The sequence below is a fragment of the Salvelinus fontinalis genome, chromosome 5, assembly GCF_029448725.1.
Source record: "Salvelinus fontinalis isolate EN_2023a chromosome 5, ASM2944872v1, whole genome shotgun sequence".
In the NCBI taxonomy this organism is placed as follows: domain Eukaryota; kingdom Metazoa; phylum Chordata; class Actinopteri; order Salmoniformes; family Salmonidae; genus Salvelinus; species Salvelinus fontinalis.
The window spans coordinates 6,966,594-6,983,800 of NC_074669.1; the positions used below are offsets into that span (position 1 = coordinate 6,966,594).

General features: G+C 42.6%; 1 protein-coding gene across 5 annotated transcripts in view; it reads right to left on the bottom strand.

Moving 5' to 3' along the window:
- Positions 1–15,717, bottom strand: part of LOC129854993 (pleckstrin homology domain-containing family A member 7-like) — a 166,773-nt gene extending 151,056 nt beyond the window's left edge. For 3 of the 5 annotated variants that reach the window (XM_055922218.1, XM_055922217.1, XM_055922216.1), the window contains exons 1-3: positions 15,572–15,717; positions 15,390–15,466; positions 15,155–15,212 (exon numbers count right to left, since the gene is read on the bottom strand). In XM_055922218.1, the coding sequence (XP_055778193.1) occupies positions 15,155–15,212; positions 15,390–15,466; positions 15,572–15,654 (218 nt within the window). In that variant the 5' untranslated portion in view covers positions 15,655–15,717. Of the gene's footprint in view, positions 1–15,154; positions 15,291–15,389; positions 15,467–15,571 lie in introns of those variants that run through there. The other 2 variants (XM_055922222.1, XM_055922224.1) reach the window with 2 other exon arrangements.
- Positions 15,718–17,207: the final 1,490 nt, after the last annotated feature.

Here is a 17,207-nt window from a genome sequence, read left to right on the forward strand (position 1 = left end):
GGCAAAAAAGTATTTAGTAAGCCACCAATTGTGCAAGTTCTCCCACTTAAAAAGATGAGAGAGGCCTGTAATTTTCATCATATGTACACTTCAACTATGACAGACAAAATGAGGGGGAAAAAATCCAGAAAATCACATTGTATGATTTTTAATGAATTTATGGTGGAAAATAAGTATTTGGTCACCTACAAACAAGATTTCTGGCTCTCACAGACCTGTAACTTCTTCTTTAAGATGCTCCTCTGTCCTCCACTCGTTACCTGTATTAATGGCACCTGTTTGAACTTGTTATCAGTATAAAAGACACCTGTCCACAACCTCAAACAGTTACACTCCAAACTCCACTATGGCCAAGACCAAAGAGCTGTCAAAGGACACCAGAAACAACAGGCTGGGAAGACTGAATCTGCAATAGGTAAGCAGCTTGGTTTGAAGAAATCAACTGTGGGAGCAATTATTAGGAAATGGAAGACATACAAGACCACTGATAATCTCCCTCGATCTGGGGCTCCACGCAAGATCTCACCCTGTGGGGTCAAAATGATCACAAGAACGGTGAGCAAAAATCCCAGAACCACACGGGGGGACCTAGTGAATGACCTGCAGAGAGCTGGGACCAAAGTAACAAATCCTACCATCAGTAACACACTACGCCGCCAGGGACTCAAATCCTGCAGTGCCAGATGTGTCCCCCTGCTTAAGCCAGTACATGTCCAGGCCCGTTTGAAGTTTGCTAGAGAGCATTTGGATGATCCAGAAGAAGATTGGGAGAATGTCATATGGTCAGATGAAACCAAAATAACTTTTTGGTAAAGACTCAACTCGTCGTGTTTGGAGGACAAAGAATGCTGAGTTGCATCCAAAGAACACCATACCTACTGTGAAGCATGGGGGTGGAAACATCATCATGAGATTTTGAGTGAAAACCTCATTCCATCAGCAAGGGCATTTAAGATGAAACGTGGCTGGGTCTTTCAGCATGACAATGATCCCAAACACACCGCCCGGGCAACGAAGGAGTGGCTTCGTAAGAAGCATTTCAAGGTCCTGGAGTGGCCTAGCCAGTCTCCAGATCTCAACCCCATAGAAAATCTTTGGAGGGAGTTGAAAGTCCGTGTTGCCCAGCAACAGCCCCAAAACATCACTGCTCTAGAGGAGATCTGCATGGAGGAATGGGCCAAAATACCAGCAACAATGTGTGAAAACCTTGTGAAGACTTACAGAAAACGTTTGACCTCTGTCATTGCCAAAAAAGGGTATATAACAAAGTATTGAGAAACTTGTTATTAACCAAATACTTATTTTCCACCATAATTTGCAAATAAATTCATTAAAAATCCTACAATGTGATTTTCTGGATTTTTTTTCTCATTTTGTCTGTCATAGTTGAAGTGTACCTATGATGAAAATTACAGGCCTCTCTCATCTTTTTAAGTGGGAGAGCTTGCACAATTGGTGGCTGACTAAATACTTTTTTGCCCCACTGTATATACAGAGAGCAGTACAAACACACACATAAGTGTCACTTACGCACACTGAGACAAACAGCTTGAACACACACACGTTAAAGCTCATATAGGAAAGAACTGTCGACCATAGCCATTCTAGAATTCACGGTCACTGTAGTGTGTGTGTGTGTGTGTGTGTGTGTGTGTGTGTGTGTAGAAACCTTGACCCATGCCTACGCACTGATTCAAACATAACGAACTTACACAAAATGACAGTTCAGCTCTCTTCATCACGAGAGAAAATCCCTTCAGCAGATCAACAAGTGTTAATATTAGTGAATGCTAGGATATAGACTTATCATTATCCATGACATACTGGAGTCAAGTTTTGGCCCCGTTCCCTGTATAGTGCATAGGGTCCCTTTAGGGATATAACCCATCATACAACTATTGGGACATTAGAAGAATAGGCTTCTATGACAACATGAGAGGAGCATGTTTCAATTGCCTCATTGGTATGAATGGAATCACAGCTTCAAATACATTGAACAAACTAACTGCGAGGCAGCAAGGCTTTCTGTAAATATTTCAGTACATAGTATGGTAGTCCACTTGAAACACACAACACTCTTTTGAATGACAGTAGCGTTATTTGGCTTTACATGCTCCACATGCCTTTAGGGTCAGCCACAGCACTGACCCAACACACACACAAACAGTTGATCAATAATTAGCCAGCAGCTGAATAACTCCCTGAGCTCAGCACTAGAGTGCAAATCCGGTGAGTCGGCAGCACAAACAGTGAGTCATTCCCCCCCTCCCCTCTCCTCTCTTTTCATCTATCCTCTCCTCTTTTCTCACTATCTCCCCAGGTCCTCATGCAACTCACCTATCCTCTCATCTACAATCCTCCACAATGTCTCCTTTCCTTCACTTTTTAAATATCCTCTCGATTCTCTCCCAAGACAATATGGGACCAGTGATGCACCATCAATGTCTCAACCTCTGGTAGAATACTAGTAACGATCCCAAAACTTTTCTGGTTCAAGATACGTTATGGAATGGACAGCACTCATGTCGTGTTCTAGCTAAATGCACTGGACTGAATGAATCATCTACGCAAATACTCAATTCTGTCCCAAATGGCACCCTATTCCCTATGGAGTGCACTACTTTTGAGCAGAACCCTGGTTTAAAGTAGTGCACTACAAAGGGAATAGGGTGCCATTTGGAGAAGACGTTTGTAATGACTTGAATATTAGAAACAGATACTCCACTGGTTATTGTCCCTCTACTAATACCCTCTAATATAAAGATCAACCATGGAGTATTTTTATTTGTCAGAGAGCAGAGGCGGTGTAGAGGGTATGACCAAGACTCCTCTCCACAGGGTTGCTGTTAGCTCAGCTGTCCCTCTCTCCTCTCCTCCTGACTCTGGAAATACCTGGCTAAACCCCAGCAGAAACTCCCTGCATCCGTTATTTACTGACAGAAAAATGGAGGGAGAGAGAGAGACAGGATGGAGGAAGGAGAGAGCGGTGTGCACGTGTGTGTATGACTGTATAGGAATGTGTGTGAGACAGTATTTTGGGGAGAGAGCAAGCAGCATCAACAGAACTAGCCAACTGGGAAGCTCTGATTCAGAGACATCCAAGGACATCCAACCCCTTCCTCCCTCCCTTTATGCGTTCTCTCCTTCTGAACAGAACATCAAATATTCAAGTTGGCTCTAGTCTGTTCCAATTCAGACAGTCCTGTGGTGCGTGCCGATTCTTTTTGCTGAATGCACTGCAGACAGCAACTGAATACAAAATCACTCCTTCCAAAAATACAGCACATCACACTGAACAATGAGAGTCTTTTACAGGCTCCATGGTCATGTTTCATTTATAGAGCAACGTAGAGCTGTTAGTGTGGGGAGAGGGGGGAATGATTTACCTGTAACTCCTCTATGGGTTAATCATTCTCACACCAGCAGAGATGAACTTCCTCTCTCCGAGCTAACAGACAGGCAGATAGATGGTATACCACAGATAATATACAAAATGGCTGGTGCATAGGTTGCAGCGAAAAGTTGATCGTTATCAAAAGATCCACTTAAACAATTCAACATTCCACAACCGTGCATGGAGATTGTCCTTGCATGTACATTTCCAAAGAACAAATAATGGCGCGGCGAGCAAACACAAACTCTGTTGGGCTGTTTTGAGCTGCCATTAAACTGTTGCTCTTTGAAATAGCCATGGTATTATTCATCCCAAATGGCACCTATCCCTATAGAGTACACTACTGTTGACCAGAGCTCTATGGGCCTTGGTCCAATGTAGTGCACTACATAGGGAATAGGGTGCCATTTGGGACGCCGCCTATGGTCTCCGAGACTCCTTTGTATTCTTGTTGTGACAAAGAAAGCCAGAGCAAGCTGACCCTATACTCTATGACTTTCCACAGGCCTACTAAATTCATCTTAGTCAGTACTTACTGGAGTTGAACCCTCCATCATAAGACCCACATATACACCATAATAATGATATAACATGTGACAGGCCTACATTGTAAGCCCATATGGGCTGGGCACCTAAAAAAAAGGTATATGACACTGAAATAAAACAGGACAATCAATCACACACAAATTAGGCTATGCCTGTCATCACAACAGCGTCAAATCTCAATGAAGAATTACCACATGGTTTAAGCCTGTTTTATATCACAAGGCTTCTACAGTAGTTGACCTGTCCTAGTCGTAAAAAGCCACAGCACCGATACAGAAGGTCAAACTCAACGGGGGCAGTCAGGTGTCATACTAATGCACTGTGGCTTTCTCCCTAGTCAAGGCCAAAGTGCCATAAAAAAGGAAGCTTTGTCTTTAGGAGTCATTTAAAGAGGAAGTCCAAGATATACAACTACTTACGCGAAGACAATACTGCAAATAACAATGTTTCATGTAGACTTTATCAACGGCAGCCATCCAAGTGTGATGTTTTTCAAGCTAGGGTTGTTTCAAGCCGTGGAGGCTGATGAGAGGAGCTATAGGAGGATGGGCTCTGTGTAATGGCTGGCAAGGAACCTTTGGAATGGAGTTAAACATGGTTTCCATATATTTGATACCGTTCCATTGATTCCATTCCAGCCATTACAATGAGCCCATCCTCCTATCGCTCCTCCCACCAGCATTCACTGGCTTCAAGCTAGGGTTGTTTCATTGGAATAAAGACAGGCAGTAACTGACTGAAAAATACCCTGCTGACCTTTCATTAATGTTGTGTGGTCTGATTTAATGTCATTTATTTAAGTCCATTACGAACAGATTCTATTTTACAAAGATGACCCAGTTGTGTAGAGCATGATGCCCACTATCACGAACATTGTGGATTAATACCTGCAAGAGCCATATTACTGACTGTGTTTTTGTTCCTTGTAAGCAGCTTTAGGCTAAGCCCATCTGTGACATGGCCATGATATTATTACCATTGTGCTTCCACTGGCAAGCACACATACTATATGTATTACTACAGTAGGGACACATGGCCTCTAGCCCAAAAGCAACAATTGGGTATGTGTTACAGCCTCTGCTGTAGAAAAGATAATGGAGCTGTATATTCATAAAATAAGCTTTGAGAACTACCAATACAAAAACTAGACAGTAGCCACATTTCCAGCCAACCATTTAATGCGGATGAATTACCTGACGAATTTTAAAAAAAGTCACGACCAGGCTGATGGAAACACTAAATGCGATACGATTTTATAGATGCTTACAGACAATTTGTTAGTTTGACGTTGGGATCTTTTTGTGTCTGTAAAATTATGCGCAAATGTAGATATAGTAACCTTGTAGTCACCCGATGATATGTTGTGTGGTTAATTAGGCTACAGATGAAATAAATTGATGAACTTTAAAGTGATGAGCTTGATGCTCCTTTCCAATAAATATTGAGGGTCTTATTCTGGTGACATTATGATTGATGCTTGGCTGCCATTTGACAAATACAAATAATATTGTTCTTATCCATAATAATCTCATCATGTAGGTAGCCTACCTGCACTGTATCTACCAGCTGTTGGCTAGAGTGCATGTGCCAAGACCAGAGTGGGCCCATTTGGTATATAATGCAACAGTTTGTGACAAAACCATCAGTAGAGTTGAAAATGCGATGGAACTTGTATTTTTCCATTCGGTACATGGGAATTTAACGGTAAAATAAATGTTTTTTTGTGCGCTACGTCATCACTCACAGCCTTTTATTCGCAAAAAGTCTGTTTGATGGAAATATCTCTGGTGAGAAAATAGGCAAACTGTTTTATGCATATTTTAGAATATTTGCTGCTGTTACTGATAGTTGTTATGCAAAAGGTTGTAGTTATAGTAGGATAGGAACAGTTGTACAAAGTTCTGAAGCAAAAAAGTTATATAAGTATCTTGCCTGCACAAAAAAATCATATAACCTTCCTTGAGACATTGAGACCAGGGTCATGTTCAATAGGCATGAAACTGAAGAAAGTGGTGCGAAACGGATGGTTCTATCTGAACTGGTCAAATAAAACGCTCATCTTATTTTTCGTTGCAAAACATTTTGGTACAGTATGACCTAACACACACGACCCTGAAGTTGTTTCTGAACAGTAGAAGCTGAGCAGTGCTGCATGTGGGATTTGCTAACGAGGCCTCTGGGTCAAGTGGGTTAGATCAGGAGAGCATCAGTCTCTCGTATGCTGCTTGTAATGTGAAGCCACACAACATTAGCAATAAATATTTCTAATTTAAAAAAGTTACACCATTCTTAGTTACTGAGCTAATATAGGCAAACATACACAGAACAAAAATATAAACGCAACATGTGAAGTGTTTGTCCCATGTTTCATGAGCTGAAATAAAAGATCCCAGAAATGTTCCATATGCACAAAAAGCTAATTTCTCTCTAAATTTTGAGCACAAATTTGTTTACATCCCTGTTATTGAGCATTTCTCCTTTGCCAAGATAATTCATCCACCTGACTGTTGTGGCATTTCAAGAAGCTGATTAAACAGCATGATCATTATACAGGTGAACCTTGGGCTAGGGACACTAAAAAGGCCACATTAAAATGTGCAGTTTTTCACACAACACAATGCTACAGATGTCTCAAGTTTGAGGCAGCGTGTAATCGGCATGCTGACTGCAGGAATGTCCGCCAGAGCTGTGGCCAGAAAATGTAATGTTCATTTATCTACCATAAGCCACCTCCAACATCGTTTTAAAATAATTTGTCAGTACAGCCAATCGGGCTCACAACCGCAGACCACGTGTATGGCGTCATGTGGGCGAGCGGTTTGCTCGTGTCAACATTGTGAACAGAGTGCCACATGGTGGCAGTGGGGTTATAGTATGGGCAGGCATAAGCTACTGACAATGAACACAATTGCATTTTATTGATGGCAATTTGAATGATGAGATTGAGGCGCATTGTTGTGCCATTCATCCGCCATCATCACCTGATCAACATGATAATGCACGGAACAATGTCACAAGGAACTGTACACAATTCCTGGAAACTGAAAAGGTCCCATTTCTTCCGTGGCCTGCATACTCACCAGACATGTCACCAATAAGCATGTTTGGGATGCTCTACAATAGATCGACGTGTACGACAGCGTCTTCCAGTTCCCGCCAACATCCAGCAACTTCGCACAGCCATTGAAGAGGAGTGGGACAACATTCCACAGGCCACAATAAACAGCCTGATCAACTCTATGCGAAGGAGATGTGTCGCATGCATGAGGCAAATGGTGTTCACATCAGATACTGACTGGTTTCCTGATCCACACCCCTACCTTTTTTTAAAGGTACCTGTGACCAACCGATGCATATCTGTATTCCCAGTCGTGTGAAATCCATAAATTAGAGCCTAATGAATTTATTTCAATTGACCGATTTCCTTATATGAACTAACTCAGTAACATTTTAGAAATTGTTAGATGTTGCGTTTATATTTTTGTTCAGTATAGATCACATGACACACAGCTGAAGCCCTCCAATGCCTCTTGGAGGTCTAAGCCAAGCCATTACCATTCTGCTCCCACGTACCCAGACCCTTCAGATCTTCTTCCATGTGCCCAGTCCCTTCAAATCTGCTCCCATGTACCCAGTCCCTTCAAATCTGATCCCATGTACCCAGACCCTTCAAATATGCTACCATGTACCCAGACCCTTCAAATATGCTCCCATGTATCCAGACCCTTCAAATATGCTCCCATGTACCCAGTCCCTTCAAATCTACTCCCATGTACCATTGTTCTTTGAGAGCTGCTAACAAGCCAAATGAGTAGGTTAGGAGGATGGGGTTAGAAGTGTCATCCAACATTAGATTGGCCATGACAGCCGTCAGTCACTCCTGATTGGCCCTGACATCCACCACTCACTCCTGGCTGTGCCATCTGCAGCACTCCAGTCCCTCTATACCTCCTCTCGGCACAGCCGTAGTTACAGTGCTTTCGGAAAGTATTCAGACCCCTTGACTTTATCCGCATTGTTACCTTACAGCCTTATTCTAAAAAAAGCAATATTGTTTTTTTCCCTAATTAAATCTACACACAATACCCCATAATGAAAAAGCAAAAACAGTTTTTTAGAAAGTCATGCAAATTAATAAATAATAAAAAGCTGAAATATCAGACCCTTTACTAAGTGCTTGCATTTTTGAAGCACCTTTGGCAGCGATTACAGCCTCGAGTCTTCTTGGTTATGACGCTACAAGCTTGGCACACCTGAATTTCCTCCTGGTGGGATAACAAAGTTGATCTGAATCTGAGTATTTCGGGAGTTTCTCCCATACGTCTTTGCAGATCCTCTCAAGCTCTGTCGGGTTGGATGGGGAGCATCGCTGCATAGCTAGTTTCAGGTCTCTCCAGAGATGTTCGATAAAGATTCAAGTCATGGCTCTGGCTGGAACACCCAAGGACATTCAGAGACTTGTCCCGAATTCACTCCTGCATTGTCTTCGCTGTGTGCTTAGGGTCGTTGTCCTGTTGGAAGGTGAACCTTCGCCCCAGTCTGAGGTCCTGAGTGCTCTGCAGCAGGTTTTCATCAAGGATCTCTCTATACTTTGCTCTGTTCATCTTTCCCTTGATCAGGACTAGTCTCCCAGTCCCTGCCACTGAAAAACAACCCCACAGCATGATGCTGCCACCACCATGCTTCACCGTAGGGATGGTGCCAGGTTTCATCCCGATGTGACGCTTGGCATTCAGGCCACAGAGTTCAATCTTGGTTTCATCACATCAGAGAATCTTGGTTCTCATAGTCAGAGTCCTTTAGGTGCCTTTTGGCAAACTCCAAGTGAGCGGTCACGTGCCTTTTACTGAAGAGTGGCTTTTGTCTGGCCACTCTACCAAGGCCTGATTGGTAGAGTGCTGCAGAGATGGTTGTCCTTCTGGAAGGTTCTCCCATCTCCACAGAGGAATTCTGGAGCTTTGTCAGATTGACCATCGGATTATTGGTCACCTCCCTGACCAAGGCCCTTCTCCCCAGATTGCTCAGATTGGCCGGGCGGCCAGCTCTAGGAAGAGTCTTGGTGGTTCAAAACTTTTTCCATTTAAGATGGAGGCCACTGTGTTCTCAGGGACTTTCAATGCCGCATAAATGCTTTGGTCCCCTTCCCCAGATCTGTGCTTCGACACAATCCTATCTCGGACCTCTACGGACAATTCCTTCGACCTCATGGCTTGGTTTTTGCTCTGACATGCACTGTCAACTGTGGGACATTATATAGACAGGTGTGTGGCTTTCCAAATCATGTCCAATCAATTGAATTTACCATAGGTTGACTCCAATCAAGTTGTAGAAACATCAAGGATGATCAATAGAAACAGGATGCACCTGAGCTCAATTTCAATTCACATAGCAAAGGGTCTGAATACTTATGACTTTTATTTTTCATATACTTTGGCAAAAATGTCTAAAAACCTGTTTTCACATTGTCATTATGGGGTATTGTGTGTAGATTGATGAGGAAAAATAATAATTGAATTCATTTTAGAACAAGGCTTTAATTTAACAAAATATGAAACAAATCAAGGGGTCTGCATACTTTCCGAATGCACTGTAAGATTCCTCTGACACTCCTGCAAGAGATTTATCCACTGATTTTCATCCATCCCTGGGATTTGATCTTTTTTATTTATTTTTTAATTCACCAGGTAAGCTAGCTGAGTACAAGTTCGCATTTACAACTGCGACCTGCCTAAGATAAAGAAAAGCAGTGCGACAGAAACAACAGAGGACATGGAATAAATACACATGGAATAAACAACAGTACAGTCATTAACACAATAGGGGGGGAAAAGAAAGTCTATATACATATGTAAATGGCATGAGGTGGTAAGGCAATAAATAGGCCATAGTAGCAAAGTAATTACAATTTAGCAGATTAACACTGGAGTGATAGATAAGCAGATGATGGTGTGTAAGTAGTGATACTGGTGTGCAAAAGAGCAGCAAAGTAAATAAAAACAATATGGGGATGAGGTAGGTAGATTGGGTGGGCAATTTACAGATGGACTATGTACAGCGCAGCGATCGGCTAGCTGCTCAGATAGCTGATGTTTAAAGTTAGTGAGGGAAATGTAAGTCTCCAGCTTCAGCGATTTTTGCAATTCGTTCCAGTCACTGGCAGCAGAGAACTGTAAGGAGAGGCGGCCAAAGGAGGTGTTGGCTTTGGGGATGACCAGTGAGATATACCTCCTGGAGCGCGTGCTACGGGTGGGTGTTGTAATCGTGACCAGTGAGCTGAGATAAGTCTATGCTAGGTAAAGCTCCGCCTTATAGATGAACTGGTGCCAGTGGGTCTGGCGACGAATATGTAGCAAGGGCCAGCCGACTAGAGCATACATGTTGCAGTGGTGGGTGGTATAGGGTGCTTTGGTAACAAAATGGATGGCACTGTGATAGACTACATCCAATTTTCTGAGTAGAGTATTGGAAGCTATTTTGTAGATGACATCGCCAAAGTCGAGGATCAGTAGAATGGTCAGTTTTACTAGGGTAAGTTTGGCGGCGTGAGTGAAGGAGGCTTTGTTGCGAAATAGAAAGACGATTCTAGATTTGATTTTGGATTGGAGATGTTTGATATGAGTCTGGAAGGAGAGTTTACAGTCTAGCCAGACACCTAGGTATTTGTAGTTGTCCACTTATTCTAGGTCAGAACCGTCCAGAGTAGTGATGCTAGTCAGGCGGGCAGCGAATGGTTGAAAAGCATGCATTTGGTTTTACTAGCATTTAAGAGCAGTTGGAGGCCATGGAATAAGTGTTGTATGGCATTGAAGCTCGTTTTGAGGTTAGTTAACACAGTGTCCAAATAAGGGCCAGATGTATACAGAATGGTGTCGTCTGCGTAGAGGTGGATCAGGGAATCACCCACAGCAAGAGCGACATCGTTGATATGTACAGAGAAAAGAGTCGGCCCGAGAATTGAACCCTGTGGTACCCCCATAGAGACTGCCAGAGGTCGGGACAACAAGGCTATTGAGTATGCCGATAAGAATATGGTGATTGACAGAGTCGAAAGCCTTGGCCAGGTCGATGAAGACGGCTGCACAGTACTGTCTCTTATCGATGGCGGTTATGATATTGTTTAGTACCTTGAGCGTGGCTGAGGTGCACCCATGTCCAGCTCTGAAACCGGATTGCACAGCGCAGAAGGTATGGTGGGATTCGAAATGGTCAGTGATCTGTTTGTTAACTTGGCTTTCAAAGACTTTAGAAAGACAGAGCAGGATGGATATAGGTCTATAACAGTTTGGGTCTAGAGTGTCACCCCCTTAGAAGAGGGGGAAGACCGTGGCAGCTTTCCAATTTTAGGGATCTCGGACAATACAAAAGAGAGGTTGAACAGACTGGTAATACGGGTTGCAAGAATGGTGGCGGATTATTTTAGAAAGAGGGTCCACATTGTCTAGCCCGGCTGATTTGTACAGGTCCAGGTTTTGCAGCTCTTTCAGAACATCTGCGATATGGATTTGGGTGAAGGAGAAGCTGAGGAGGCTCGGGCAAGTAGCTGCGGGGGGTGTGGAGCTGTTGGCCGGGGTTGGGGTAGCCAGTGCCCGCTAGTGGCGCAGGGGACTCCTGGAGGAGCTACCCACGCATGTAACCCCCTCACTGACGTCCAAAGGGAGGAGGGTGTGTGTGTGTGTGTGTGTGATGTCATGTACACAAGTGTAAGGGTGTGTGTGTGTGTGCCCTCCCCTGGAGCGTAAAGGAGATTATTCGCCACAAGCCCAGGCAAATACGAGTCTGGAGGAAAAACAGCAAAGACGTGAATGTGGTCCAATGCAAACAGCCAAAGACACAGATAAGACCCAATCTGGCCTTCCCATCCCCGCAATGAGCTCATCCTGAACTATGTGCTCAGTCCATGTTCTGTTGATCGATAAGTAAGTAAAAGAATGGGGTTTGGGATGGATGTGTTTTGTTGGTACATGCCGTTTTCTTTGGGTGGGTTTGGGAGATGCGTTTTGATGGTCTAAAAGTGTGTACACTTGCAGTAGCCAGCTCCACTTAAAAGGGCACCTCAAGCCATTTATACTGAACAAAAATATTTCAACAATTTTACTAAATCAGATTTAATAGAAGGAAATCAGTCAATTTAAATAAATTTATGAGGCCCTAATCTATGGATTTCACATGACTGGGCAGGGGCTCAATCAGAATTAGTTTTTCCCCACAAAAGGGCTTTATTACAGACAGAAATGCTCTTCCATTTCATCAGCCGTCCGGCTGGCTTGTCTCAGACAATCCCGCAGGTGAAGAAGCCGGATGTGGAGGTCCTGGGCTGGTGTGGTTACACATGGTCTGCAGTTGTGAGGCCGGTTGGACGTACTGCCAAATTCTCTAAAGCTGTTGGAAGCGGCTTATAATAGAGAAATAAACATATAATTATCTGGCAACAGCTCTGATGGACATTCCTGTAGTTAGCATGCCAATTGCACGCTCCCTCGAGACATCTGTGACATTGTGTTGTGTGACAAAACTGCACATTGTAGAGCGGACTTATTGTCCCCAGCACAAGGTGTACCTGTGTAATGATCATGCTGTCGAATCAGCTTCTTGATATGCCACACGTCAGGTGGAGGGATTATCTTGGCAAAGGAGAAATGCTCACTAATAGGGATGTAACCAAATTTGTGCACAAAATTTGAAAGAAATAAGCATTTTGTGCGTGTGAAACTTTTCTGGGATCTTTTATTTCAACTCATTAAACATGGGACCAACACTTATATTTTTATTCAGTATAAGTAGTTGACTTACAAACAGGGAGTTGACAGAAACAGAGCTGGCTTGACAAACTGGAGAGGCCAGACCAGGTACCTGGAGAAGGTAAGGTAGCTATACTCTGGGCCGTGTTCATTTGGGCATGCAACAGAAACTGTTTTAAAATTAAAACGAGCACCTCCAAGTAGCCCATCACTGTTTCAGTCCCTTTTCTTTCCGGTTGGTGCCTAATGAACACAACCCTGGAATATATAGGCAAAGGTCTATGCCAATCCCACATTTAGAGCTGGTGTGGGCACCCTGAGGGAGATTATGGTGGCATTTAATCAAGCTACCAACATGCTATCAGATTGAGAAAGTTTGTGGTTTATTGGTCTGTAAATTATTAATCTTACACAGGCCACAATTAGCCTGGTCTCAGATTATTTATTTTCTCTCCAAATGGCGTGGCAATGATCATAGGAGTTGGTAAAACCACACAAACAGATCTGGGATGAGGCAAGACCACACTACTCCTGAGAGAGAAATACTGAGGGCATTTCACCAGAACTCTTCCACGTTGTCTGTGGTATTCATGTCTCTTAAGAGAATTCCAGAAATAGACAATAGTAAATTGAAGGTGGAGGAATTGTCTTGTTATGGGATATACAAGACATGTGGGGGTTAAGGCATACACACATACAATAAAAACAGACTGCACTGTTTTAAGGGCATAACTTAACTTCAAGTGGAAAGTCAGACCACAGGGAGAGAAGATCATCATTTAGACAACAGAGAACATCCAAAGACAATGAAGAAGACATTATATTGGAGAGCACTCTTTGCTATTGTAAAAAATATGAAAACATGCTCAGTCAGTCAGTAGCAGTGCTGGCCAGAGCAGACATCTCTAGAGATGTTCTATTAACACAACCTTTGGAAGTAGTCCTCCCCATTAGAATAGGATATTGGATTGTGAGGATGTTATTACTTCAGCTTGTTATTTCTACACAAGGTTCCCACTCGTACAGCCAGACAAAAGGGTTACAAAGAGCACAAACTCCCAAGGACGAATACTGACAGAACAGGTTGATGGACGTCAAACGAGGGCTATAGGTGAGGTCCAGGCCTCCGAGGATGGAATCTCTCTCTCAAAAAGAACAACTATACTTCAGTCACTCACTATCATTCATTTCACCACAGGATCCCCTGAGAGTATTGATACTGCAGTATCCCTGAGTTGAATAATAACATTATGTCACCCACAGCAGACACTATGTCACAGTAGGGCTATTTGGCATCCTAGCATAACATTATATAATGGTAAGGAGCTGCAGGTGCCTGGTGGATAAGAGTGGAGACCAACACTGGAAAAGGAAGTGCAGTCACAGTCAAAATATAAATCAATTGTACACAGACATTAGCAAATAACATGCCTTAGTATGCAATGGCTTATTTGGTACATGGTAATTTAACCTCAAATGTTATTTTTATGTGCACTACATCAACATGCACAGCCTTTAATCTGCAACAAGTCAATTTGATTGGAAACATCTGTTGGGAAATGCACATACTGTTTTTAATGCTGATTTGAGAATAATCACATGAAAATCTGTCGCCAATTGGATGGAAACCTAGCTACGGACAGCACAAGACAAGCTTGCTGGGGTAACTCAATGTGAAATCTCAAATAGTGTGTAGATCTATAATGGACAGTAGCCTAATATACCTGATTGAAACGAATATCACGGAGGTACACAAATCAAGCCTCACATCAAGATTCAAGATCAGAAAGTGTCAGAAAACATTCTGAAACAGATTCTCTCTCACACACACACACTTTTGCATCTTTGTGTGATATTGAACAACCAATTTTTTAAATAGTCAAACAATAGCCTCAACTGGGTTCAATGAACAACCAAGTCAACAAGAGATGGGGATGTTGTAAAACGACTGCAACTGGAGACTTTGATCCTATGAACACCTCTGTCAGCAGTACCACAGAGGCATGGCATGCAATCCAATAAAGACACAACGTAGTAGGCCTGTTATCCAACAGTAGGCTAGGCTACCAATCCAGGCCCTGGTGGGGTCATTAGCTGGTCATGGGGATAGCCCCATACCAGCGTTTTGTGCACGTTTTGGTTTTTGTCCTAGCACTACACAGCTGTAGATTCAAATAATCAAATCTTGATTATGATTTCGTTATTTTAAAATCAGCTGTGTAATACTAGGTTAAAAAACAAAACGTGCACCCCTTGTGATCCACTGGACCGAGTTTGGAAACGCTGCCCTATACCTTTAAATTCACACACACTACTCGAGTTAAGAAGTCTCCTGTGTTGACGAATTAGTAGGCTAGAGGGAGCCATATGTAGGTATCCTAAACGGCAGTACTGCACTCAGGTAATTCGCCACTCATTCGGCGAATCACGACAACCGCCCAACAGAATAAAGTCGACTTCAATTGCTTTCACTTACTTTATGAAGTAGCCGGCCCCTTCGTCCGTGAAACCCTCTTCCCATCCTCGAGGTAAATCTGCAATGGGCGAGTAGAAATAAGGTGCGTTACCTTGGAGAGTAGGCGCCTTCCGTGAAAGTTTTCTGCTTCATTGGGCTATATCAACAACGCACAAAATCAACCCGTTTTATTCTGCAATGTAAACAGCACCAATAGTCTGCTGGTCAAATGCATTAGAGACGAATACATGCATACCTGACCGTATCACATGTCCGGAATTGACAGGTTCGCCCGTTCGCGGATGGAGCCAAGTAGTGGTGCTCGTTTCATCGCTGCCAGAAAGACAAAAACACCTGTTAGAGGCAAGAAACACTAGACAAGCGAACTCTCATTAAAGATACAAAAAGAACGACCACATTTGTATTTCGCCGACTCACTGAACAAAAAACACCCTGCCATCTCCGCAGACACCGAAAGACCATTGCTCAGGTAAGGTGTCGCGCCCAAACGGCGCCGCCATGATCCCGTTTTGAAGTCCTATTTCGTTCACTCTCCACTACATAGTCTCCAAGGAGCTCGAGCCCAATGTTCACCGCTAGGGCGAAGAGACTATTAAAGGGGACGCCTTTCGGCCAGTCAGTTGACGGATAAATGAGTACTTTCCTCCGCCGATATAAAATAGAATGATGCATGAATTAAAGTTATTCAATTGGAAACAAAGTTACAGCGTCTTTGCATAATCTAAGGTTTTGTAGGTATGGCCTACACGTGTAGTGCAAATATTTCAATGATTTAACAGGAATTGCGACTGTAGTATTAGGGTCTATTTCCATATTATTATCGAATTTAGAAATGGCCTAATTTGCTCGAAGTATTTTTAGAGGCATTTCTTAATTTACGATTTTCCCCATAATAATCTGTGCATGGGAATCTATGCAATTAGGCATCAAAGACAGAACCAGTTCCAAACAAAAAATAAATAAATACAATCGGTTAAAATTAGGCTAAAACAAGGATTAAAAGTACAAAAATGTAACTAAAACAAATGCTCTCCTCTGTCCTTGCTTCCAACTAGCAACTAAATACTGCTGCTTCTTCTATTCGTTTTAATGGAGGTTGGCATCCAATAAATGTTGCATTACCGCAACCTAGACTGGTGAATACTTTGCTTGAAAATAAAACAAATACCCTACCATCTAACCCTACACACTAAAAACCTGGGGCACAACTTTGGTTTTAGAAGTGGAGGAGACAGAACCAGGTGGGTGTCTGAGGGTCCTCCCTCAGAATATCTTTGGGCATCAAAAGCTATTTCCTACATTTCTACACAATCTATTATGACCCCTTTGTGGTCACTTTTATTGTAAAAAATAATATATGTTCCTAACATTTCAACATGAATGTGGATGCTACCATGATTATGGATAATCCTGAATTAATTGTGAATAATGAGGTGACCAAGAACCCGATGGTCACTCTGACAGTGCTTGAGAGGATCTGCAGAGAAGAATAGGAGAAACTCCCCAATTACAGGTGTGCCAAGCTTGTAGCGTCATATCCAAGAAGACTCGGCTGTAATCGAAGCCAAAGGTGCTTCAACAAAGTACTGAGTAAAGGGTCTGAATACATGTAAATATGATATTTCAGTTTTATTTTTAGGAAACATTTATAAAAACCTGTTTTTGCTTTGTTATTATGGGGTATTGTGTGTAAATTGAGGGGGGGGACTATTTAATACATTTTTGAATAAGGCTGTAACCTAACAAAATGTGGAAAAAGTCAAGGGGTCTGAATACTTTCCGAAAGCCTTGTATATACTGAGTAAAAATATAAATGCAAATGGAAAGTGTTGGTTTCATGAGCTGAAATAAAAGATCCAAGAAATGCCTCAACTTTTGTGCACAAATTTGTTTACATCCTTGTTAGTGAGAATTTCTCCTTTGCCTTAATAATCCATCCACCTGACAGGTGTGTCATTTCAAGAAGATTATTTAAACAGCATGATCATTACACATGATGCCCCTTATGCTGGGTACAACAAAATGCCACAGATGTGTCAAGTTTTGAGGGAGC